General features: G+C 46.8%; 1 protein-coding gene across 1 annotated transcript in view; it reads right to left on the bottom strand.

The window, feature by feature from the left end:
* CBLC (Cbl proto-oncogene C) overlaps window positions 1-24,840 on the bottom strand; it is a 28,783-nt gene extending 3,943 nt beyond the window's left edge. Inside the window, exons 1-9 of the mRNA XM_079985568.1 lie at window positions 24,041-24,840; window positions 19,994-20,140; window positions 15,555-15,711; window positions 10,677-10,798; window positions 7,628-7,765; window positions 6,575-6,662; window positions 5,763-5,894; window positions 651-836; window positions 413-544 (exon numbers count right to left, since the gene is read on the bottom strand). Coding sequence (XP_079841694.1) covers window positions 413-544; window positions 651-836; window positions 5,763-5,894; window positions 6,575-6,662; window positions 7,628-7,765; window positions 10,677-10,798; window positions 15,555-15,711; window positions 19,994-20,140; window positions 24,041-24,375 — 1,437 coding nt within the window. The 5' untranslated portion in view covers window positions 24,376-24,840. The remainder of the gene's footprint in view (window positions 1-412; window positions 545-650; window positions 837-5,762; window positions 5,895-6,574; window positions 6,663-7,627; window positions 7,766-10,676; window positions 10,799-15,554; window positions 15,712-19,993; window positions 20,141-24,040) is intronic.
* Window positions 24,841-27,147: the final 2,307 nt, after the last annotated feature.

Consider the following 27,147-nt stretch of genomic DNA (forward strand, 5'->3'; position numbering starts at 1 on the left):
CTAGCTAGCGAGACCAGTCATCAGGGGTGATGGGAATTGTAGTCCAAAAAAGCAGCTGGAGGCCCGAGATTGGGAAACACTGAGCTAGCAGAATCCAAGCACCAGAGTCTTCTCCTGTGGTTTCCAGTGGTTTCAGAAGAATTTAAGGAAAAGCTTAAGGCCAGAAAACGTGGGGTTTGTTTCCTCCTTCGGCTTGCCTCCAGCGATGGAGGCAAGTGCATAGCCCTCATAGTTAGCAGCCCCCAATGGCCCTCTCTCCTCCAAGAATGTGCACCAATCGTCTTTTCAAACCATCCAAATTGGAGTTCCACAGTTTAACTGTATGCACTGCGTGAAGGAAAATGCTCTTTTGCCTGGTGTTGAGAGAGAGAGAGAGAGAAAGAGCAAAACTTAAGAACTGGGTACCACTCACCTGGTAGTCGGGACTGGGTAGGGGGGTCTTCTTCTGCCTCTGCATGTTTAGCCGAGGTGGCACTGGTGGTTTAGCCGTTGTTTGCAACTCGGGGGTGGCGCACAGAGATGGGGCAGCATTTGCTGCCTGGAGCTGAGGGTTGGTGCAGAAGGGGAAGGGCAGAATTAATCCAGATCTTGCCCCATAAGCTCCACTCCCCACCCCGCCCCGGCCGGTATTGCACCTTGTTCAAACCGACCTCTTTCTCCTGGCGCATCATGGCCAGTTCCTGAAGCACCACCTCCACGTCTTCCAAATCCCCCTCGTCTCCCTCGTCCTCCAGGCTGGCACTGCTGTCTTCTTTGTAGCTGAAGGTGTCAATGAGGATGTCTTCGTGGCCCCAGATCTCCCGGCGACAGAAGGGGCAGGTATGAGCTTCGGAGAGCTAGGGGGCAGAGAAGGCTGTGTTAGAGTTTGCCAGGCTGGTGTCAAGGGCGGCTATGTTCCCAAAAGGGGGGCTTGGAGGTGGAATCCTGCCCAGGTTGCTGTTAAAGGCAAATCTACATAATTTGCACACAGACCTCCCATGAAACAGGCCCTTTTCTGAATTCTGCAGCCAAGTAACATGTACCAAAAATGCTGGGATAATGTGCATTTTTTAAATTGCATGTATTAGTGAAAATAATGATGGAATTATAGGGTTGCGGAGTTGGAAGGGAGCTTAATAAATAATAATAATAATAATAATAATAATAATAATAATAATAATAATTTTTATTTATACCCTGACCATCTGGCTGGGTTTCCACAGCCACTCTTGGTGGCTCCCAACAGAATTAATGATAATAAAAAAGAGGTGTTAAAACATCAGACATTAAAACTTCCCTAAACAGGGCTGCCTTCAGATGTCTTCTAAAAGTCAGGTAGTTGTTTATTTCCTTGACATCTGGTGGAAGGGCGTTCCACAGGGCAGGTGCCACCACCAAGAAGGCCCTCTACCTGGTTTCCTGCAACCTCACTTCTTGCAGTGAGGGAACTGCCAGAAGGCCCTTGGAGCTGGACCTCAGTGTCCAGGATGAACGATGGGGGTGGAGACAGCACCAACACTTTGAATTATGCTCGGAAACGTACTGGGCCATCTAGCAAGAACCACAGCTAATGTCCCCCAAAATCCACATTATATTAAGAAAAGCTGCATTGTGAAAATGTGCATATTACGTATAATTGCATAGAAGCAAATTTGGAGAACTTCACATAAAATGCTGGTGAATTTTCATGAGTTTTTTGTTTTAAATAAAGCAGTCATGAATTGGTATGGAAATGTGGGGAAGAGGATGTAAGGCTGTAAAATTGAGAAACAGAGAGGAACCGATTCGGGCAGATTTGCCCTACCTTTGCCCAAGGAGGGGGGTGGTAACGGTGGCAGGAGAGAGTGCAGCAGCTGATGTGCTTTTGCAACACATGTGAACAGCGTTAAGAACTGGGAACTTCAACAAAGTGTTGCTGCATGGAGTCCTGCTGTCCCGGATTCTAATCTCTCCATTCCATTCCCTTGGGTTGTAATTCCTCCACTGTCAAGTTAGCATTCCCTGGCTGCTGAGGCTACAGAGAGCCAGCATGGTGTAGTGGTTAGAGTTTCGGACTAGGACCTGGGAGGGACCAGGGTTCAAATCCCCACTTGGGCATGAAGCTCACTGGGTGACCACTGCCTATCTCAGCCCAGCCTACCTTGCAAGGTTGTTGTGGGAATCAGATGAGGAGGGGGGCCTCAAAAATAATAATTTTATTAGTTATGCCCCGCCCATCTGGCTGGGTTCCCCTTGAGCTCCTTGGAAAAAGAGGTGGGGAAATATATGCAATAAATAAACAGTAAATACTGAGTAAATACCTTGCCAACAAAGGCCCTTATAGATAAAGCTATGGTTTTCCCAGTAGTAATGTATGGAAGTGAGAGCTGGACCATAAAGAAGGCTGATCGCCAAAGAATTGATGCTTTTGAATTATGGTGCTGGGGGAGACTCTTGAGAGTCCCATGGACTGCAAGAAGATCAAACCTCTTCATTCTGAAGGAAATCAGCCCTGAGTGCTCATTGGAAGGACCGATCCTGAAGCTGAGGCTCCAGTACTTTGGCCACCTCATGAGAAGGGGAGACTCCCTGGAAAAGACCCTGATGTTTGGAAAGATGGAGGGCACAAGGAGAAGGGGACGCCAGAGGACGAGATGGCTGGACAGTGTTCTCGAAGCTACAAACATGAGTTTGACCAAACTGCGGGAGGCAGTGGAAGACAGAAGTGCCTGGTGTGCTCTGGTCCATGGGGTCACAAAGAGTCGGACACAACTAAACGACTAAACGGCAACAAAATACTGAGCACGCTCAGTCTTCACTGGATGGAGTTTTTTTTAGTGTTTTCTCTCCTTTATGGTGTTTGTGGTTTGCGCTCTCTTTTATCACCCCTTGTGAGGCTAGGAGGCAGCGACATGCCCAAATCATGAACCTAAGATTTGTGGCTGTGTGGGAATTTGAACAACGCTGTCTCTCGTTTAAATCTGACTCCCTGACTCTTGTAAGAGACACACAGTCTCCGAGTTTGTTAAAATGGTCGGAGAATTGGTTTATGCTGCCGAACGATAAGGAGCAGCTTATCTCCGAAATGTGCTGGGGAGAATTAAGAGAGCGAAAGAGATCCTAATGAACTGGCTCATGCAAATGGGCCATTAAGCCTGATGGAACTGATAAATCCAGATGCGTGGCGGATGAACTTGTCAACTCCCTGTACTGCCGTCTCCAGTCTCAAACGATTTTCTTAATGATTTATGGAAACTTGACGAGCGGTCCGGGGGTTAGATTACAAACTCAGGGCGGTATTTCAAAATGGAGATACATACATAGAGATACAGTGGTACCTCGGGTTTAGTACTTAATTCATTCCGGAGGTCCGTTCTTAACCTGAAACTGTTCTTAACCTGAAGCACCACTTTTTCTTCCCTTTCATGTGCTAAGTACAGTGGTACCTCGGGTTAAGTACTTAATTCGTTCCGGAGGTCCGTTCTTAACCTGAAACTGTTCTTAACCTGAAGCACCACTTTAGCTAATGGGGCCTCCTGCTGCCACCGCGCCGCTGGAGCACAATTTCTGTTCTCATCCTGAAGCAAAGTTCTTAACCCAAGGTTCTATTTCTGGGTTAGTGGAGTCTGTAACCTGAAGCGTATGTAGCCTGAAGCGTATGTAACCTGAGGTACCACTGTATAAAACGAAGAAGACGCATTTAGAAATAGCAAACCAAGGATAGAGAACCTGCAGCTCTGCAGACGATGGTGGACTACAGCTCCCATCATCCTTGACCAGTGACCATGCTGGCTGGGGCTGATGGGAGTCGGAGTTTGGCCACGACTGGAGATCAGCAAGTTCCCCATCCTTGTACAGTGGTACCTTGGTTCTCAAACACCTTGATACTCAAACAAGTTGGAACCCAAACACTGCAAACCCGGAAGTAAGTGTTCCGGTTTGCGAACTTTTTTCGGAAGCCGAACGTGCTCAGTTTTGAGTGTTACGCTTCCGATTTGAGTGTTACGCTGAGGTCTGTGTGTTTCTGCTATTTATTTTGCATTTTTGTTTTTGCAGCTCTCATTTTGTGACCGTGTGGAACCCAGTTCAGCTACTGACTGACGGACTGTGTGACGGCAGTACATTGTTTATTGCTTCCTTTTTATGGACCAATGGTCTTGTTAGAGAGTAAAATTCATGTTAAATTGCTGTTTTAGGGGTCGTTTTTAAAAGTCTGGAATGGATTAATCCATTTTGCATTACTTTCTATGGGAAAGTGGCTGGATGAACACTTAAGCAAGATGGGATAAGTATTATGGACTGGCTGGAAGCAGAGGAATGGAGGAAGGAACCAGCTCGGGATGTGACAGTTCATCTTGTGGAGCACATCAAGGAAAACAACAACACCGTCCAGTCTTATGCCACTTCAACAGTCATGGTTTCCTCCAAAGAATCCTGGGAACTGTTGGTTTCTTGTCACAGAATGACCTTGCCCTCTGACCGGTTTAACAGCCAGTACCTCCTCCCAGGGAACTCTGGGAACTGTAGTTCTGGGAGGGGAATGGAGGCCTCCTAACAACTCTCAGCACAATTCCCATAGTGATATTTTTTAAAGGTTTGTTAAGGGTGCTGAGAAGGGACGCGGGTAGCGCTGTGGGTCAAACCACAGAGCCTAGGACTTGCCGATCCGAAGGTCAGCGGTTCGAATCCCTGCAACGGGGTGAGCTCCTGTTGCTCAGTCCCTGCTCCTGCCAACCTAGCAGTTCAAAAGCATGTCAAAGTGCAAGTAGATAAATAGGTACCGCTCTGGCGGGAAGGTAAACGGCGTTTCCGTGCGCTGCTCTGGTTCGCCAGAAGCGGCTTAGTCATGCTGGCCACATGACCCGGAAGCTGTATGCCGGCTCCCTCGGCCAATAAAGCAAGATGAGTGCCGGAACCCCAGAGTTGGCCACGACTGGACCTAATGGTCAGGGGTCCCTTTACCTTTTTAAATCTGGCACTGGTGTGTTGAAGTAGAAAGAGTAGGATGTTTGTACCAAGCCCGAGCAACCCGCAGGGAGGGTCCTAGAGCACGCCAGAGCACGCCAAGCACTCCTGTCATGCACCGCCTCATGTTAGTACAGTGGTACCTCGGGTTAAGTACTTAATTCATTCTGGAGGTCCGTTCTTAACCTGAAACTGTTCTTAACCCGAAGCACCACTTTAGCTAATGGGGCCTCCTGCTGCCGCCGCACCGCCGGAGCACGATTTCTGTTCTTATTCTGAAGCAAAGTTCTTAACCTGAAGTACTATTTCTGGATTAGCAGAGTCTGTAACCTGAAGCATATGTAACCCAAGGTTCCACTGTAGCTTCGAGAACACTGTCATATTCACCTACAGAACTAAAATTCCCAGAGTCCCCTGGGGAGAGGGTCCGACTGTTAAACTACTCTGAAGAACTGTAGTTTCAGGAAGGGGAATAAGGGTCTCCAAACAACCCTCAACACCTTGGAAGACTACAGCTTCCAAAATATTCAGAGGGAAGCCATGACTCTTAAAAGTGGCATAATGCTTAACATGGAATGGCATTAAGAGTGGCTGAGAGTCAAGGAAATATTTAATATTTATATACCACCTTTCATCCAAGAAGCTCAAAGTGTATTCATTTTTATGCAAACTCCCCCCCCCCATATATGCAAATTTGCAAACATGGTTCGGTGAGCAAAATTCAGATCACTGCACACATTAGTTCACGAGAGAAGCAGCTGCTTGCATAAGGCAGCGAGGCGCAGCCAGGCAGGGCGAAGGGGCAGGGGCCTGGGAAAGGTCAGGGATCAGGCCCTCACCTGCCACGTGTTGAGGCAGCCCCGGCAGAGGAGATGGCCACAAGGCTGGATGCGGACATCTTTGTCGTTCTCGGCGCAGATTTTGCAGAGCTGGAAGGTAGAGCCCACCTGGCAGTAGAGTTCAAATTGCTCCTGTGGGAAAAGCAGAGAAAGGGGCATGGGATGGCGACTTGAGAGAACGGGAGGCAGCGTGGCTTAATGGTTGGAGTGCTGCACTTGGAGACCCATGTTCCAGTCCTCACTGAACCCTGAAGCTGAGGTCGCTGCCTCTCAGCCTAACCTACCTCACAGGGTTGTTCGGAGGATACATTTGGGAGAAGTGAAAGTTCTGTTTTTCACCAAAGGACTGGCGAAACGCAATGGTTTTAAAGAGGAATCAAGTGGTGCCAGGTGGATTTCTCCAGGCAGTGGTAGGCCGCAAACAAGGTGTCAGTACCCAAAAGTCCCCCTATCCTGGGTGGATCTAAACACAGGAAACCTGCCCCCTGCTATAAATAAGTCAGCAATTAGATCATTTTAACAAAAGATTTAAAAAATCTCTATGGAAAATCACATTTTAAAATTTTCCTGCTCTCTGGCGCCATCTGGTGTTGCATGTTTATAGCGCATTCAAATTGCTGTTTCTTTACTAATGTAGCTGAGTCCCCAGGTGGCACCCACCTAGAAGCTGCAGATATGGGTGCTGGAAACCAGGCATTTGATGAAGGTGGGCGTGCATGAGTTTTTTATCCTGTTGTCCCTATACTCAGAGCACTTAATTTTAAAGTCTTAGCAACCTGCTCAGGTTGGGGGAAGAGCACAAGGAGACTTACTTGCGAGACCTGGATTCGGTTTTGGGATGACACCTCCGTCAACTCGGCCAGATCCGGATTTGCATTCTTCCCATCAGCATACAGATAGCTGCAGAAGGGGGATGGGATAGAAATTTAATCCAGGTCTCACCTGAAGCCGAATTTAACAAATCCGCCCCTTCCCAAAAAAGCACCATGTGAACCGAAACACAAAAATGTGTGCAGTGATCTGAATTTTGCTCTGCAGCTTGCTCACTGAACCATGTTTGCAAATTTGCATATATGGGGGGGGGGAGTTTGCATAAAAATGAATACACTTTGAGCTTCTTGGACGAAAGGTGGTATATAAATATAAAGAAATAATATAAATTGGACTAGTGCAATGCGCTCTATGTGGGGCTACCTCTGAAGGTGACCCAGAAACTACAACTGATCCAGAATGCGGCAGCTAGACTTGTGACTGGGAGTGGCCACCAAAACCACATAACACTGGTCTTGAAAGACCTACACTGGCTCCCACTACGTTTCCAAGCACAATTCAAAGTGTTGGTGCTGACCTTTAAAGCCCTAAACGGCCTCCGTCCAGTATACCTGAAGGAGCGTCTCCAACCCCATCGTTCTGCCCGGACACTGAGGTCCAGCGCCGAGGGCCTTCTGGCAGTTCCCTCACTACGAGAAGCCAAGTTACAGGGAACCAGGCAGAGGGCCTTCTCGGTGGTGACGCCCGCCCTGTGGAACGCCCTCCCACCAGATGTCAAAGAGAAAAACAACTACCAGACTTTTAGAAGACATCTGAAGGCAGCCCTGTTTAGGGGAGCTTTTAATGTTTGATGTATTACGGTATTTTAATATTTTGTAGGGAAGCTACAATGTTTAATAGATTATTGTATTTTAATAGTCTGTTGAAAGCTGCCCAGAGTGGCTGGGAAAACCCAGCCAGATGGGCAGGGTATAAATAAATCATCATCATCATCATCATCATCATCATCATCATCATCATTAAATTAGTAACAATAATAGAACACCCACAACTCCGGCCCCACCACATCCCCACTGCCAATCCCCATCACCTACAAGCCCTCCTTGCGTCCGTCAATCAGCGCCTGGAAGAGGGGCTTGTTCTGTGGGATGGTTTGCAAGATGCTCCCGTCTTCCGTCACGTAGCCGATGGCCCACTGGCCCAGCCGGGTGCAGCTCAGGCGGAAAATATAGCTGAGATGGAGAGAGACCCAGCGAGAGGTCAATAGCGTGGCAATACAGCAGTTAAGAACTGGCGGCACAAACGGAATGGCGGTTGTCAAACTGGGGTGGAAGAGACCTGGAAGGTGGGTGGCTTGGGGAGTTTCACAGAGGGAGGCGATCTAGAAGCATTTTTAGCTGGGAGCATTTAAGCGGTAGCTGGCGGGGGGGGGTGTTGGCTGGCATCTGCTAGGGGTTCTCAGAAAACTCCCTGATACCAAGTCAGAGCCTTTGTCCACCTAGCTCAGCGCTGCCCAAACTGTGCGGCAGAAGCTCCGCAGGACTTTTCTGGGGGGAAAGGAGCATGGCTCAGTGGTTAGGGCAACTGCCTTGCAGGCAGAGGGCCCCCGATTTCAATACTTGGCAGCTTCTCCAGGTAGCTAGTAACCTGGGTAACATCAAGGTTAGATTACTGCAATGCGTTATACGTAGGGCTGCCTCTGAAGACCGTTCAGAAACTTCAGCTAGTGCAGAATTCGGCGGCCAGGTTGCTCACCGGAGCAAGATGGTTTCAGTATATGACACCGATCCTGATCCGACCGCACTGGCTGCCAGTTAGTTTCTGGGCCCAATTCAAAGTGCTGGTTTTGACCTATAAAGCCTTAAATGGCTCAGGACCGCAATACCTCAAGGACTGCCCCCTCCCATATGAACCAACCCGGACCCTGAGATCATCTTCCGAGGCCCTTCTTCATGTGCCGCTTCCTTGAGAGGTCCGGAGGGTGGCAACACAAGAACGGGGCCTTTTCTGCGGTGGCTCCCTGTCTGTGGAATGCTCTCCCCAGGGAAGTTCACCTGATGCCTTCATTTTATACCTTTAGGTGCCAGGCAAAAACGTTCCATTTTAACCAGGCCTTTGGCTGATCTGACTGACTTCCTATGCCCTTTTAAAATGTGGGTTTTTTTGGGGGGGTGTTTTTATTTTGATTATATATTTTGGGGTTTTGTATTTTGATTTTGTTCTTTGAATTGCCCTCAGGACCTCCAGGTATAGGGCAGTATAATAATAATAATAATAATAATAATAATAATAATAATAATAATATGCCCCTGGATAAAATGCAAAACAGCCGCTGCCAGTCAGTGTAGACAATGCTAGATGGACCAATGTTCCAATTTGATTTAAGGAAAATTTCCTGTGTTCCAAGTAGTAGTCTACCTGGAGTTGCCACGAATTGAACCAGGGACTTCTGACATGCAAAGAAGGTGCTCTAACCACTGAGCAGTAATGTCCTTGCTTGGGGTTGGACAGCCACACCTCCTCCTCCTCCCTTTGCTCCCTGAAGGTGCCTCGGCTGTCAAGGGATTCCAGAGCAAGGCAGGATTTTAGATATGGGCAATTAGAGCACATAAGGGCACACTGTCGCTCCAATGCAATCAATCCACCACCACCAGTCCCCAAACCCCCAAAACAACACTGGACTTTTGAGGTTAGGAAAGCAACGAGAAAAATGGAGGATGAATGAACGATCAGCAGGAAATTGTGTAGATATCTCACAAATCCCACAAGGAGCCCAGGAATGCACACAATGTGGAGTTCTTCAAACCTTAAGTTGCATTTTCCTCGAAGTTCCATTGTATGTGACAGAACTCAGCATTATCTCGAACCCCAAACCTCTTGTGTTTTCCAGCGTTCCTAAACAGTTAGTTTGGGAGCATACAGAGCCACAGCTCCAGCATCTCCAACACTGAATCAGTGTTGCTCCTGCATCTCCTCTCCAGGGTGACCCCAGGAGCCCGTCCTCAATGGCCAACTCGTCTCCTTTCACTCCGATTGGTTCCAATCAGCACAACGGGCAAGAAGACTTCTTAGTGACTGGATATGTCCCCATTCATTCTGGCTGGGCGCCTCCAGGAAGCTAGAGGCAGGGACCCCACTGCAGAAATGGAAAGGGGTCTTTGGCCCTCCCGTGCAGTGGCGTAGCGTGGGTTGTCAGCACCCGGGGCAAGGCAAGTAATTTGCGCCCCCTAACCCGTGGATTTGCGCCCCCTAACCCTACCCCTAACCCTAACCCCCAGATGTTGCGCCCGGTGCGGCCGGCCCCCCCTGCACCCCCCACGCTACGCCACTGCTCCCGTGACCCCAGACCACTACACCTCGGCCCACCAGCATATCAGGAATGAATGCTGAAATATGTTGAAATATACATTTTTTAAAAAACCAGAAGCATTTTTACTTCTGGACATTAATAGGCAAGATGTTAAATTGTTTATATATGCAACAACTGCGGCAAGAGTATTGTTAGCCCAGAAATGGAAACAAGAAGAAATTGCGACGAAAGAAGAATGGCAAACGATATTAATGGACTATGCAGAATTGGACAAAATGACAGGAAGGATTCGAAACCTGCGGGACCAGTGATTTACAGAAGATTGGAAGAAGCATATGAATTATTTGAAGAGCAACTGTAATCAACAAATTACGCTAGTAGGACTACAAGAAGTTTTGTAAGGAGAAATATACAAAGTGTTACAAAGTAGAAAAAGATAGAGATATTGGTTATGAGTTTGAAATGTAATAGGGAAGATAAGAAATGCATACGGAGAGATTAGATTGGAAAATATTCAGACAGGATTGATGGAAGTCAAAAATTTGAATAATATGTAAAAGTATGTTTAATTACTGTTGAAAATGATATGTTAAAAAAACTAATAAAAATTATACATAAAAAAAGGAATGAATGTGGAAAGACGCTCCTTATTGTATAACTGCCACATAAACAAATCGGAACAAAGGCTTGAGAAAGAACGGAGCTGGTCTAACTGCCGTGTACACTTTGTGCAAGCAAACCGGAATAAAAACTGGAGGGTCCCTGAGAAAACCAGTTCTTAAGTGATGCAAGGAGGCCTGATTGTGTAGAACCACTCGAGGGAGCCATCTTACCTGCCGGGCTTGTTGGTGTAAGCCTGCAGGCGTGCCTTCACTTCATCGTAGGTGAGAAAAGCCATGTACCCTGGGTGCGTGACCGCGAGGTACGTCCAGTTCTTGAGCAATGTTGGCCAAGGCTGCAGAGGAGAGAGCAGAGAGAGGCATCAGCAAGCGCCCAGGGAGCCGTTATAAATGTAAGGGGGGGGGGTGGAGAAACTGTTTCAGCCTGAGGGCCAAATCCAGGGGCCACATGCCGGTGGTGGGTGGGGCCATGGGCAAAGTGGGCAGAGCAACAGATGCAAATTTTCCCTTCCGGAGTAGGCTTACATCTACACACACATAGCCCTCCATCCGGGTATTATTAAGGGGGCATTTCCAGGCAGGCTGAAATATACTCGGAGTCGAGAGTGGATTTCATGCTTTTTATTTAGCTCATAGTGTGAGGAGGAATGAAAGTTTCCCCAGAATGTCTGCTTTATATACATTATTTACACAATGGGCCCCACGTGATTGGCTAATTCCGGGATTGTCCTGTAGGCCAATCAGGTCGCGGATTCACTTTCACCTGGAGCTGGATTGGGTGGCTCCTGTGGACCAATCAGACTGCTACATTTTGGATCCTATTCAACTCAGTACATAACACAGGCAAAAGCACTAACAGAGGATGCAAAGCAGGTAGTGTGACCAGGGAGGAGGTGCAGCCTGGAAAGAGCCCTGGGGGCCAGGGAAAGAGGTCCGGAGGGCCACATTCCCTACCTCTGATATAAGAAAAGACCTCCTATATCAGACCAAAGGTCTATCTAGTCCAGGGTTTCTCCAGCTGTTTTGGGACTACAACTCACATCATACAGGACCGCCTCTCCCAGTATGCCCCGCAGAGGACCTTAAGGTCCACAAATGATAACATTTTGGAGGTCCCAAGTCGCAAGGTGGTTAGATTGGTCTCAACTAGGGGCAGAGCCTTCTCAGTACAGTGGTACCTCAGGTTAAGAACTTAATTTGCTCCGGAGGTCCATTCTTAACCTGAAACTGTTCTTAACCTGAGGTACCACCTTAGCTAATGGGGCCTCCCGCTGCCGCACGATTTCTGTTCTCATCCTGAAGCAAAGTTCTTAACCCGAGGTACTGTTCCTGGGTTAGCAGAGTCTGTAACTTGAACATAGCCGTCAACTTTTCCCTTTTCTTGCAAGGAATCCTATTCAGAATAAGGGAATTTCCCTTAAAAAAGGGAAGATGTTGACAGTTATGAACCTGAAGTGTCTGTAACCTGAGGCGTCTGTACCCCGAGGTACCACTGTACTGGCCCCAACGTGGTGGAAGGCTCTGTCACAAGAGACTAGGGCCCTGAGGGACTTGACATCTTTCTGCAGAGCCTGCAAGACAGAGCTGTTCCACCTGGCCTTTGGTTTGGACTCAGTCTGACCCTTATGTTTCCCTCCTTTTATGGTTTTGATCTATGGGCTACTTTTAAAATGAGGCTGCATTTTAAATTGCATTTTAACCTGTATTTTAAATTGGTTTCCCCCCTGCTATTATGTTTTTATTGTAATTTTACTGGTGTTAGCCACCCTCAGCCGGGCTCAGGCCGGGGAGGGCAGGGTATAAATAAAATATTATTATTATTATTATTATTATTATTATTATTATTATGCCTAGGATGATATCTCACTCAGTCCTGACACACATAATGATTTGCAGTACATTGCCAGGTCAAAAATTATGAAACTGATATCACTTCAAATCGGTATTGGGCAATATATTGATATATCACCCAGTCTAAAATGCCATTGAGAGTTATAGTCTGGCACCTGCTACACCCCTGTCCACTGACAAGGGCTCTACGAAATGACATGAGGAACCTGACCACACAGCCCTAATAATGACTTTTTTATTTGTAAGTCGCCCATCTGGCTGGGTTAGCCCAGCCGCTCTGGGCAGCTTCCAACAAAATATAAAAACACAGTAAGACATACACCAAACATTAAAAACTTCCCGATACAGGGCTGCCTTAAGATGTCTTCTAAAAGTTATGTACCGGTAGTTATTTATCTCCTTGACATCTGAAGGAAGTGTGTTCCACGGGGCGGGTGCCACTACCGAGAAGGCCCCCCGCCTGGTTTCCTGTTAACTTCACTACTCACAGGGAGGGAACCGCCAGAAGGCCCTCAGAGCTGGACCTCAGTTAACAAAAACTTGTGCCACATTCACACCATCCATTTAAAGCGCTATGATACCACTTTAACTGTCATGGCTTCCCCCAAAGAATTCTGGGAGCTGTGCCTTATTAAGTGTGCTGAGAGTTGTTAGGGGGGGAAAAGCCGATTCGCCTCCCAGAAGTACAATTCCCAGAGTTCCTTTGGAAGTGGGATTGACTGTTAAAATACAGTGGTGCCTCGCAAGACGAAAAGAATCCGTTCCACGATTCTCTTCGTCTAGCGGTTTTTTCGTCTTGCGAAGCAAGCCCATTGACGGCTTAGCGGATTAGCGCTATTAGCAGTTTAGCGGCTTTTAGCGGCTTACCGGCTTAGCGGATAAGTGGATAAGCTGCTTAGCGGCTTAGAAAAAGGGGGGGGGGGAGGGAAAAAAAGTCAGAAAAACTCGTAAGACATTTCGTCTTGCGAAGCAAGCCCATAGGGAAATTCGTTTTGCGAAGCGCCTCCAAAACGGAAAACCCTTTCGTCTAGCGAGTTTTCCGTCTTGCGAGGCATTCGTCTTGCGGGGCACCACTGTACTCTGGGAATTATAGCTCTGTGAGGGGAATATGGGGGTCTCCTCACAGCTCTCGGCACCTTTAACATGGGGCTTGAGCCTTGCCATCTCAGAATGTAGGGTAAGTTGGAGTTCTTGTTATTAAATATACCAAGAAAAAAGCACACCAAGAACTCAGGCCAATGTAAATTTCAATAGTGGGAGTGGTCCCTACTCACAAATCAATAGTCAATAGTAACAAAACTCTAATTATCCCTAATTCTGTAACGAAGGATTGTGTTATACATATCTTTATGAGTTGAGTTTGTAATCTCTGCTAGAGTTTGTAACCTCTATTTGAGTTTGTAATCCTTGTCCGAATACATACTTTTGAATGGATTAGTTTTTGTTACTATTGACTTTGAGTAGGGACCACTCCCACTACTGAAACTTACATTGGCCTAAGTTCTTGGAGTGCTTTTTTTCTTGCCATCTCAGAATGTAGGACGCAGTATTTGGAAGGCAGGGCGAACTGACTTGCAGGAAGCTTTCGGCGAGAGCTTTGCAAATGGGTCAGAGGGCTGCCGGCTCCACCTGACAAACAACCGGCTGCCTCCTTCACGACATCCGTCCCCCCCCTTCCTCCACACCCCTCCATGGAAGATCTTTGTCTTGTGCGCACCGTTTGCGTTTTTCGCGCCTCTTGCAAGGAGAGCTGCTGACCACAGGACAGGATGTGGCTGGTGTGTGTCCATCGCTCACTCAAGGCTGCCATGCGTGGGTGGTGATAGCAGAGGGGGGGTCAGCAGAGGTGGGCGAGGAGCCAAAGTTTCCATCTCTTGGCTCGGTTTAATTTCGCAAAGGTGCAGGGAGGAAGTGCGTTCTGGGTTTTTTTTAAAGCAAAAACACCTCCCCTCACTGAACATATAAAGGCCACAGGCAACACAACAGAATGTGTGTGCCATATTCCCTCTGATAGCTAACTTGGCGGGGGGGGGGGGTTACATGACAACTGGAAATGGAGATAAAATAGGACCACCAAGAGCAGTTTTCCTAAAATTAGCCCTGCCGTTCCTCTGATTCATATGATCAGCCCTCATTTTCTGTGTTTGCACCCTCTAAATTCCCATTCTGGGTTTTTAAAAAATATATATACCATTATATTATTGTCTTCTTGGTTTTATGTTGTATTTTTGTTTTAAAGATATATTTTTTTGTTTCACTATTGTACACCATTTGGAGTTTTGTTTTTTTTAAAATGCTAAGCAGTCTATAAATGCTTTAAAATAAAACAAATACATTTCAGTGCCCAAGTATTCCGACGTTGCTTATTTTGGATGTGAGGAGTCAAAGGAGAGCAAAACGTTTCATTTTCAGTGTTAAACTTCCTCCCCCCTGTCCAGGGAGGGATAACAGATATCCATGTTAAGAGTTTTGTTTTTATTTCATAGACTTTCTATTATATCAAAAGCCTGGAATGTATTACTGCTGTCTACGCCCTCCACACCCAATTATTTGTCCCTGCTTCGATATTTTGCAAAATGACCTGCACCTGAGAGTGGATGGCAGGCCAAGAATGGGCCGTAGAAGGAAGAGGCCATGCCAAAGAAGATAAAGAAGATTGGTAAAATAATCTAGTGAACTATGCAGGACATATTAGACAATATGAAACCCAAAAGGACATTGGTTTTTCCCCCTTTCTTTCTTTTTAAACAAGGGAAATGTTTAAAGCATAACCTTGTGAGCTTTGTGTATAGGCTTTTTACATTAGTCAAACTTTTAAAAGTCACTTGTAATAAAATGAACAAGGTTTAAAAATTAGATTATTAAGAATATAAGATTTTAAGGACGTGCATGAATAAGAGTAAAATAATAAAAAATGATAAATAAATGGAACCAGGAGGGGGAATGGAGGGAAGTCAGTTAAGATGTATGGTTGAAATTGTTAATTGTGAATATTATTATTGTTTTTATTTTTGGAAAATTAACAAAATGTTATAAAGAAAGATATTTCGCAAAATGATGATTCCGTTTTGCGTTTGATTTTGTATTTTGATAAAACAGTAAATCAATATAAAATAAACAGATTTCCGTTTTCCCTCCCCAAGTATTCCGATTTTGCTCCTTTTGAAGGTGAAGAGGGCAAGACGTTTCGTTTTCAGGGTTAAAACCAACTCCAAGGTCCCACCAACTCCCCAGGTGTACCTGAAAGAGGCGGGTGAAAATGTCAAACTCAAATACGGAGATGTGCCCATTGCAGGTGAGGTCGATGGTGGATCTCAGGGCTAAGGCCATTGGGCCGGGATCCACAGGGTGGACCCGATCGAGTCCTTCCCGAAATTCAGACCAGGATACGAGGCTCCTGCAGAGAAACGAAAGGGTGAGGCCAAATTCAGAGTAAGGAGGGTCACTGGCCAATTGGAACATGCCCAGACGAGGGCAACCAGGGATAGCAAGAGAATGAATGAAACGCCAATCATTCGAAGTACTACGAGGTCACTTTCGCTAGACATGGCTTCCCCCAAAGAATTCTGGGAGCCACGGACTGTGAAGGGAGCTACAATCCCCAGAGTGGTTTAGCATTCAATCCCTCGCAAGGAAACTCTGGGAACTGTAGGTCTGTGAGGGGAACCGGGGTTCTCCTAAAACAGCGGTTCTCAACCTGTGGGTCCCCAGATGTTGTTGGACTACAACTCCCATCATCCCTGAGCTCTGGCCTTGCCAGCTAGGGATGATGGGAGTTGTAGCCAAACAACACCTGGGGACCCACAGGTTGAGAAAGGCTCAAAACTCTCAGAGCCCTTAAGGAACTACAGCTCCAAGGATTCTTTGGGGGAAGCCACTGAGTGTTTAAAGTGGTATCGTGGTGCTTTAAATGTGAATGTGGCCTGGGGGAGAGATAAGGGGAATGAAAATATGGTTTCAGCAACTAAGGAGGATGAATTAGGGACCCTCTAGAACAGGGGCGGATTTAGATGAAGAGAGGCTCTAGGCTACTCCACTTGTGAGGCCCTTCCCAACCCCCCACCCTCACAACTAGAAGAAAATGAAAAGGCATTATAAACAAAATTGAATGATGCCAAGGATGATGATGGGTATTTAAAATTCTGCAATTCACAATTTCTCCCCTAAAGGACGTCAGAAAACGTCATCAAAATTTGTTTACGAACTTGCACAAGAACTCAATAACAGGTCTGATTTCTGAAGGGCTTTGCCGACCTTGTGAAAATGACTCAGCACACGGATTTATATCTTTAAGATTCTGCCCCATAGGGCCCAACAAAAAAATTTCAGGTTGGGCATTAGAGTTTCAAACTGGGACCCACTGGCTGGCTCCGAGTCTCAGAGTTGCTGGGCCTGGGTTGCCCTGCCCTCGCATGAAGTCTTGGGTTTGCAATTTTGGGAGAGGGGAGACTGCCTGCTGGGGGGTGGTCAGGCTGGGGAGGCCCCCTAGATTTAGAGGCCCTAGGCTTCAGCCTACTTAGCCTATACATAAATCCGGCACTGCTCCAGAATCTGTGATGCTTTCTTGTATTAGTGCTGCTTGGACAGGCACTCTTGCACTGTAGCGCAAGAAAACCTGGAGATATATAACATACACATACTGGAACATTGGTAGTATAACTTTTCCTCTATTTATTTCTTGCATTTCTATTCCACTTTTTTCTCCAACAAACAGGTGGCGCATATGGTTCTCCCTCTTCTCACTGGCCACAGTGATCCATGCGACGGCCGTCTCCAGGCTTGACTACTGTAATTCGCGCTACGCGGGGCTGCCCTTGAAGCTGTCCCAGAAACTCCAGCGGGTGCAGAATGCTGCAGCGAGGCTCCTCATGGGGTCTCTGCCATGGGAGCATATTCACCCAGTGCTTTTCCAGCTGCACTGGCTCCCGGTGGAGTACAGGGTCAGATTTAAGGTGCTGCTTTTGACCTTTAAAGCCCTTCACGGCCTAGGACCCTCGTACCTACGGGACCGCCTCTCCCGGTATGCCCCACGGAGAGCCTCGAGGTCCATAAATAGCAACACCCTAGTGGTCCCAGGCCCTAAGGAAGTTAGATTAGCCTCAACCAGAGCCAGGGCCTTTTCAACACTGGCTCCGGCCTGGTGGAACGCTCTGCCTCATGAGACCAGGGCCCTGCAGGATCTGATTTCTTTCTGCAGGGCCTGTAAGACAGAGTTGTTCGGCCTGGCCTTTGGCTTGGAGCCAATTTGATTCCCTCCCTCTCTTTCTTTTTTCCTTTCCTTCTCCTCCTGTCATGAGGCTACATTTTAATATTTTAATGTTTCAATATTTTAATGTTGTATTTTAATTTTGTTTTTAAGTTGTAATCATTCAATTTGTTTTTATTATTGCTTGTAAGCCGCTCTGAGCCCAGCCTTGGCTGGGGAGGGTGGAGTATAAAAAAAAATTATTATTATTATTATTATTATTATTATTATTATTATTATTTAATCCCCACAACGACCCTGTGAAGTAGGGTAGGCTAAGAGGCAGTGGCTGCCTCAAGGTCACCCAGCGAGATCCAGGGGTTGGACTAGATGACGCTGCAATTCTATGATTCTACAACCGAGTGGAGAGTCAAACCCTGGCCTCTCAGGTCATAGTCCAAGCTTCCTCAACCTCGGCCCTCCAGATGTTTTTTGACTACAACTCCCATGATCCCTAGCTAGCAGGACCAGTGGTCAGGGATGATGGGAATTGTAGTCTCAAAACTTCAGGCGGTCTGAGGTTGAGGAAGCCTGTCCTAGTCTGATTCTCTCCAGGGTTTCCCAAACTCAGGTCTCCAGCTGTTTTTTTGACAATTCCTATCAACCCTGGCCACTGATCCTGCTAGCTAGGGATCATGGGAGTTGTAGTCCAAAAACAGGTGAAGACCTGAGTTTGGCAAACCCTGTGCTATTAACCTCTACAACACAAGATTTCAGCAGGCAGTTTCGGTACTTGCGCCAATTGGAAGCAAAAGCAGAACGTCCGCCCCAAAACTTTTGCAGGCACGAATGGGATCGAAAGCAGGATCGTGTATGAACCCCGTACCCCCTGCTAGCATCCTGAGTCACATATGACCCCCCCCCCCCACAAATACCATTTTGAATGCCCAGTAAACAGGGCAACAGGAGTCTGTGTCGTGTTCAGGGCCGGATTTAGGTTTGGTGAGGCCCTCAGCTACTGAAGGTAACAGGGCCCTTTATATGTTCAGCTGTCCTTTGTCAATAACAAACTGCCGCTGTTTTTTTGTGTTGAATATGTGCTATATGGTCATTTATGGACCTAATAGGTATCTAAAGCCATTTGCACATCACAAAATATGTATTTTATCAAAGTCATTGTTGAACTAAAATACAATTAAGAAGTATATTAATAGGTAAAGGTAAAGGACCCCTGACCATTAGGTCCAGTCGCGAACGACTCTGGGGTTGTGGCGCTCATCTCACTTTACTGGCTGAGGGAGCCGACGTTTGTCCGCAGACAGTTTTTCCAGGTCATGTGACCAGCATGACTAAGCCGCTTCTGGCAAAACCAGAGCAGTGCACGGAAATGCCGTTTACCTTCCCGCCGGAGCGGCACCTATTTATCTACTTGCACTTTGACATGCTTTCGAACTGCTAGGTTGGCAGGAGCTGGGACTGAGCAATGAGAGCTCACCCCGTCATGGGGATTCGAACCGCCAACCTTCTGATCGGCAAGTCCCAGGCTCTGTGGTTTAACCCACAGCGCCACCCGCGTCCCAGTATATTAATAGTGAAATAATAGTCTATTAATAGTGAAATAGTTATTAAGCTCTAACTTAAAATGACTTTTATTCATAACAAACGTAATAATGTAAACTCATTGGCATTTTGCAATAACAAAAGTTCCTTTAGAAACACAATTTACAAAGACTTACAATCTAGTCTCCAGAAACTTGCTATAACATGTAATAATAATAGGTGTAATATATGATGCAGACTACTAATAATTATAAATAGCAGAATGTAGGCACCCTATATATAGAAATGAGCAAACCAGTGATATTTTAGGGATGAAGCGAGCAGGCAGGACGCATGACGTACATCCTAGGAGCCTACGCAACACAAAAATGTTGCTGTATGTAGGTTTTATTTTATTTGTTTTTTTTATCTTATATTTTGGAAATGTACATCCAGGTTTTTTCCCTTTTACTTTTTTGGGCCCCCCCCAAGAGAGTGGGGCCCTAAGCTATAGCTTGTTTAGCTTATATGGGTGGCGCTGTGGGTTAAACCACAGAGCCTAGGACTTGCCGATCAGAAGGTCGGCGGTTCGAATCCCTGTGACGGGGTGAGCTGCCGTTGCTCGGTCCCTGCTCCTGCCAACCTAGCAGTTCGAAAGCACATCAAAGTGCAAGTAGATAAATAGGTACCGCTCCGGCGGGAAGGTAAACGGCATTTCTGTGCGCTGCTCTGGTTCGCCAGAAGCGGCTTAGTCATGCTGGCCACATGACCCGGAAGCTGTACGCCGGCTCCCTCGGCCAATAAAGCGAGATGAGTGCCAGAACCCCAGAGTTGGCCACGACTGGACCTAATGGTCAGGGGTCCCTTTATCTTTTTAAATCTGGTACTGGTGTGTTGAAGTAGAAAGAGTAGGATGTTTGTACCAAGCCCGAGCGACCCGCAGGGAGGGTCCTACCTTGATCCCCACGTCTCCCTCCAAAAGGTCTGGGCCTCAGGCTTGCTGAGCTGGTAGGTGCTGCCGCGGTCTTGCCCGTCGGGGAACAAAGCCTGCAGTTCGGCCAACATGTGGCTAAAGATCAGGGACAGCTTGGTGAGATTCCTCCTGCAGCAAGAGAAGGGGAAATGGGGAAGGCCAACCAGCCAGTCAATCAATCACACACAACTGGCCTTAGCTGTAGGCACAAATGATAATCATTTACCAGCGGTGCCCGGGGAGGCAATTTTTACAAGCACACACAACACAACGAAGTATCGGCACAGCGGGTGTGAAATATAAAGCCATTTCCTGCTTCTCACAATACAGTGGTACCTCTGGTTAAGAACTTAATTCGTTCTGGAGGTCCGTTCTTAACCTGAAACTGTTCTTAACCTGGAGCACCACTTTCGCTAATGGGGCCTCCCGCTGCCGCCGCACGATTTCTGTTCTCAGCCTGAAGCAAAGTTCTTAACCCGAGGTACTATTTCAGGGTTAACGGAGTCTTTAACCTGAAGCGTCTGTAACCTGAGGTACCACTGTAATTTATCTGAAATAAATGTTGGCGGTTGTGGGCTCTCCTTCACTGGAGGTTTTTAAGCAGAGGCTGGATGGCCACCTCTCATGCATACTTCAGTTGATATTCCTGCATTTCAGGGGGTTGGACTAGATGACCCTCGGGGTCCCTTCCCGCTCTGTAGTCCTATTATTCCAGTTGCCCCCCAATTGACTCATGGTCTTGAAAGCTGTTCAGAAATACGCCATTCATAAAAACCACACCGTGCAGTAATCAGCCTCATCTTGCTAATAATAGAATTCAACAGCACGGGCTTTGAACGGATTTCCCTTCAGGTTTCACGACAGCAAAGCTTCACCGGTTGGATTTTGAACTGTGCCTCTGTCAAAGCCACGACCGGGACAGAAGAAGCAACCTTGCAGTCAGGCATTAGGGCTTGTTTTTTTGCGTGGGACAGGGGGGAAATGTGGAAAATATATGGGTTGTCGTTTAACAACAGCAGAACAGGCAGAAATATAACAGGTGAAGCGCTTTCCTCCTCGATGCCTCTTGGGGCTTGTGCATTAGGTATATGTTGCAGTGGGAAAGGCTGGGTGAGTGGCTTCAGCGGGGTCCAAACAGGGTTGCCGAACGGCCAGAAAAAAGCCAGGCCTGGCCTGCTCCTGTTCCTTTAACAGCAGGCTGCCATGAGGGAATGAGACAAAGGGACATTATCTGCAGATTGCTGTAGATCAAAAGGCTGCAGCTCATGGGTTCAAAAGGCAGCAAGAAACTTTTATTCATAAGGTCCAATTGTGGCCTTATAAAACAGGAGGGGAGAGGCCCTGGTTACTAAGCAACCGGCTGATAAATGAGGAAAGAGATCACTGAGGCCACAGGTGGATGGGTGGGGGAAAAATGGCCAACTCTGTTTTCTTTCACCTGCTCCTGTGCTGCTATCAGTCCCGTGATCTGCACACCTTAGCATGAAATAATTCCCTAACGAATTTTGCAGTCAGGTTGTTAAACCAGGCAGAGGCTGTACACTTCTGAAAGCACACTTCCGAAAGGAATCATGGGAACTGTAGCTCACCTCCCTCAAAAAACTACAGTTCCCAGCACCCTTAAGAAACCACAGTTCCCAGATTCTTTGGTTGTGTGTGTGAAAATTTAAATGTACGCAGCCCGCCATCCCCCCCCCCAATTCACCACCCTGGTTGCCATTTCTGCCACAGCATCTAAATTAAAATTCGCCAGTGCCCCTCTTGGAGGGAGGATTTTTAAAAAATGCAGCTCCCCTTTAATGATTGGGTTGAAGATATGTACAAAAACTCACTATGCACGAACAAGTTGCGTGCAAACATAGGCATGCCATGAACAAATTTAACGATATTTGGATTTCATTTTTATAAATACCATAAGGTCTGGTTAACTACAATAAGAATCCCCCCTCCCTTTTTTTTGGTAATGTACACAATATTTGTTGTTGTCCTGCTTTGTTTTCTACATGGGTACTATTTCTTGTTTCTTCTTCTTTTTTGTGTCTTACTTTACCCTGTACACTCACAATTTTGTACTTTTCTTATTTTTCAGTGAATAATATAAAACAAAAAAGCACCGCTCCTCCACCCCTCTTGCATATAAGGCTCGTAGGTCCAAGATTTCCTTCTGTTCTGGCTTCTCAGGATTTACAGGCGCAGTCCAGATTCTCCTGACCTGGTGTTAAAAAATGTCTTATATGTAGGTACAGAAATGTGCCACCTCTGCTCGCCCTGGCTGCAATGTTTCACAGCCTAAGAGAGCCCCAGGGACTAAATGATATTGCTCTACCCCAGCTTTCAAGGTGTACTTGATTTTAAACTAACCACAGCCCTTATTGCAACTTTTAATCCACACCTGAGATGCGTGCTTTCAAGGCCCACCCTATTCCCGTGATTGCAATCTGCTTTAAGCGTTTTTAATTTTAAATTGCTGTATCCACCTGGGAGCTGCTGGTGAAGGGAAGGTAATAAATGTAATCATTATTACTAGCGAAAATGATAATTCCCCGTGTTTTACCACGGCAGAAACTCTGTTTCCCTTAACAGCTGCCGTGTGGCAGGCAGAAATCCAACAGATGCAGCTTTTTCTTGAACTTGTGCTGCTCGGAACAAACTGCCCTGGTCATATTGTTTAGTTGAATACGAGAATTGTAGAGTTGGAAGGGACCATGAGGGTCATCTACTCCAACCCCGAGCAATGCAGGAATCTTTCGCCCAGTGTCCCACAATCCTGAGATCAAGAGTCTCATGCTTTACCTATAGAGCCACAGCCAGGTTGTTATTTCATAGGGTTTTTGCCATGAAAGAAGCTGGCAATAGAAACAGTGTTGCCTTATCCCAGAGCACCAGCAGGGTTGCTAGTTTGTAAAACTCCTTCTGGCCAGAATCCTGGGCTTTAGCCAGGCAGAAACCTAACAGGTGCAGCCTTCCACCAGCATGCTTGCAACCTGGGAAGGAAGGGAGGCGAAAAGCGTGCCCTTGCACCTAAATCTGGGGGAGCCACTGGGGTGATCTCTAGATGTTGCTGAATGACAGCCGCCGCCATCCCTGACCATTGGGCATGCTGGCTGGTGCTGATGGGAGCTGCAGTTCAGAAATGCCAGATTAATCCATACTTGGGGGGGGGATCTTTAGCTTTGTCAAATTGGAGGGACCCCACAGCACTAACTACTTCTCCCAAATGTGTGCTATTCTGTCAGAAAACAGAAATAATGAACTTTTGCATTTGCAAGCTCACAAGCCGGCTGAAACATAATTGTGCAGTACCATACCCTCCAAGCTTTCTCTGATGAAATGAGGGACATCCTATTCAACAACAACAACAACAAAAACAACAGCAACATTTATACTCTGCCCCGGCCGCTCTGGGTGGCTTCCAACATATATGAAAACATAACAAAACATTAAAAAAACCTTCCCTATACAGGTCTCCCTTGAGGTGTCTTCTAAAAGTTGTATATTTACTTATCTCCTTTCCTGTGGGGGGGGGGTCACATAACTTCATACCCTCCAACATTTCTCCAATGAAAATAGGGACGTCCTAAGGAAAAGCGGGGCATTCTGGGATCAAATCAGAAACCGGGACATCTTCTCTAAATCTGGGATTGTCCCTGGAAAATAGGGACACTTGGATAGCCTGCAATATTTGAAAACTTAGCTGATTATTGTTGTTGTTTTAGAGACCCTGCATAATCAGAGGCCCTAAAGCATCACAGAGTTTCGCTCGCTGGCAAATCCAGCACTGGCGACCACCCTTGTCCCAGAAAATGGGGGCAGCCTAGCAAGATGTTGCAGAACCTAGGATAGTTCTGTTGTTGGCAGAGCGTGAGACTCTCAATGTCAGGGTCGTGGGCCCCATGTTGAGCAAAAATCCCTGCATTGCAGAGAGTTGGACGAGATGAGGCTTGTGGTCCCTTCCAAAGCTACGAGTCTATGATTCTACGATTCACCCTCTTTAACGTGCAAAGATTTGACCCGTTTCTTGAGATTTACCTGGCAGCCGAGCCCTCCTGGAAGATCTGTTCCTTCTCCCTCTTGAAGAGCCTGGTGGCTTGCTTGATCTTCTCGAGCAGGTTGGTGAGGAAGACCCGAAAGTAGGTTTCTTCCCAGAGCTGGGCCAAACCTGCCCCGTAGTGTTCCCGAACAAGCCTCAGGTGTTGGTGCGTCTGGGGCAGGAGGTAGGGCAGGTGAGGGGGGCTGTTGCGGAGGCCCAGGCGAGGCTGCTCCACCAGGTGCTGCAACTTCACCAAGCCCTGCAGAGCTTTCTCTAGGGTGCGATGGGCCGAAATCCAGCGAGGCAGCCGGGACGGACCGGGAAGCGTCTCCATGGCAGTCGAGGGGAGGAAAGGAATCGGAGAAAGGCGAGGCCCAGCCTTTGCCGGAGTTCCCCAGTGCCAGGCTAGCAGGTTTCTGAGCGGGCACTGGCTTGCGTCACTCAGAAAAGCAGGGAGGAAGGAGGAAAGGTAGAGAAATAAAGAGAGCCAAAGAGCAGGGCTGAGACGTGGAGGGGAGGAAAAAACCTCTGACAAACCCCTGAAAAGGAAACAACAAACAGCGCCGGAGAGCGAGCGAGGCCTTGACAACACACCACAGGGCTGGCCACAACACACAGGGGAGAGTTTTACAGCGGGAGTGGACAAGCTGATGCCTGCACTGAGCAGGCTTGTTCGACTGCCTCAGGGCATTGCACACCCACCCTCAGCACCCCACACAAACGCAAAAGTGCTCCTGTTATTCACCACCCGCTGCCTCTGAATATTTACCGGCTGCATATTGTGCACTGGGCGTTGTTGCGCAGGCCGCAGCAGGGGTGCGGCAGCTTTCTCTCTCCCCCCCCCAGGGCCGCATTTGCTCCCGCGCAAGCTTCCGAGGGCCGCATGCATACCCTCCGACATTTCTCCGGTGGAAATAAGGGATGTCCCTGAGAGGAAACGCAACACGAAAAGTGAATAATTGGAATGGGCCATATTTCAAGAACACCTTAAAAAGTACACGGGTAATGTGAACCTCCTGGCAGACGCAGAATAGATCTTGAAAACGTAGAGCAAAAATTGTATAGAAAAAAATATAGGAAAGTAGAATAACAAAAATGAAATGCATATAGATGAACAAATTACAAAACAATATTCACGGTGTGTTTATGTTGTGTTTGTATATATGTAAATTTTTGTATTGTATGTACAGTGGTACCTCGGGTTACATACGCTTCAGGTTACATACGCTTCAGGTTACAGACTCCGCTAACCCAGAAATAGTACCTTTGGTTAAGAACTTTGCTTCAGGATGAGAACAGAAATCGTGCGGCGGCGGCAGGAGGCCCCATTAGCTAAAGTGCTACCTCAGGTTAAGAACAGTTTCAGGTTAAGAACGGACCTCCAGAACGAATTAAGTTCTTAACCCGAGGTAGCACTTTATTTTATGTATTGTGTTGTCTAAGTTCTATGTAAATTAAAGTATAATAAAGAATATATATATATTTTAAAGGAAATCGGGACGTCCCGTTCCTGACTTGTATCCCCAGCCACTCTGGGCAGCTTCCAACATATATCAAAACATAGCAAAACATTAAACATTTTTTAAAAAACAACTTCCCTATGCAGGATTGCCTTCAGATGGCTTGTGGGGTCAGATAACTCCATACCCTCCAACATTTCTCCGATGAAAATAGGGACATCCTAAGAAAAAGTGGGATCAGATCAGAAACTGGGATGGCTTCTCTAAATCAAGGACGTCCCTGGAAAATAGGGACACTTGGAGGGTCTCTGCATGCCAGAGTGGTGAGGGGATGGGAAGGCGGGAGGTGGGGGCTGGGGCCTAAGTTGAAGGCCTGCGAGGCTGTCTGCACACAGAGATGTCTGGAGCTATCCTCCCCTCGGGCGAGGAAAAGGCTTCGTGGTCACAGTTGAAGGACATGTTTAGGGCAGTTTTTAATGTTTGATGTTTTATTGTGCTTTTAATTCTGCTGGGAGCTGCCCAGAGTGGCTGGGGAAACCCAGCCAGATGGACGGGGTATTAATAATAATAATAATAATAATAATAATAATAATAATAATTTATTATTTATACCCCGCCCATTGGGCTGGATTGCCTAGCACTGTTTCATCCTTGGTCAGGAAAACCTTCAATAGTTATATTTCTGGCTTCAGGGTAGCCGTTCAAGGCAGATAAGCCCCGTCAGTAGAAAATCCGGCCACTTTAACCATGACTATTTTGCATACATATGACTTTTAACTGCAAGCATTTGCCTCTTTGGAAGGCCCATAAGCTAACTAAGGCCTCATCTGCCCACTATATTAAAACAGTATCATGTCTTCTCCCAAAGAATCATGGGAGCTGTAGTTTGTTAAGACTGCTGAGAGTTGTTAGAAGGCGCCTACTCTCCTCACAGAGCTACAATTCCCGCTGATTCCTGAGAAGAGGGATTGACTGTTAAACTGCTCTGGGAAACCAGCCTCATATAACCATCATGCTCAAGTCAAATTTATGCATGAAGGGGTTAAGACAATAGAGTAAGCTGTCCTGCCAGGCTTAGCTAGGCCACACCCCCTCACCTTGGGAGGAAGGGTTATCAAGCTCCTTGTTCTTCCATTCCACCATGTGAACCTCACCAGTAAGGAGGTCTATGCTGGTTGTTCCAAGATCAGACTCTGTGGCTTAAGCAAGCCGCCCTTTGCGATTCTATACAAACAACTTAGAAACACTCGCCACTTGGAAACCGAAGTTTTGCTGCCTGTGTTTTCTGACTGCTGTATGGAGAAGCACATGAATTTGACCTTTGAAGAGTTTGTAAGGAAATCATTTTTCACTTACCAAACCTATGGTCTCTTTCTGTGCTAAGGGAAAAGAGGAACTTTGGGAGCAACTTAGAAGAGGATATTTTAAGGGTCTAACAGCCTATATTTCCACGCTTTCCTTTGCTGCATGTTTTGTGGTTTTAATTCTCTCACCAAAGTCTACGAGCCCTCAACCTGGATCTTAGGCATCCAGCTAATTCTCTTTTTATTTATACCTGCATGGCCTGCACAAGAACCTTCTCCCTTCCAGTGGTTTCCAGTCACGGCAAGCTGCATTTTTTCAAAGATTTGCTTATAGATTCTTTT

The sequence above is a fragment of the Podarcis cretensis genome, assembly GCF_951804945.1.
Source record: "Podarcis cretensis genome assembly, chromosome: 8".
Classification (NCBI taxonomy): Eukaryota; Metazoa; Chordata; class Lepidosauria; order Squamata; family Lacertidae; genus Podarcis; species Podarcis cretensis.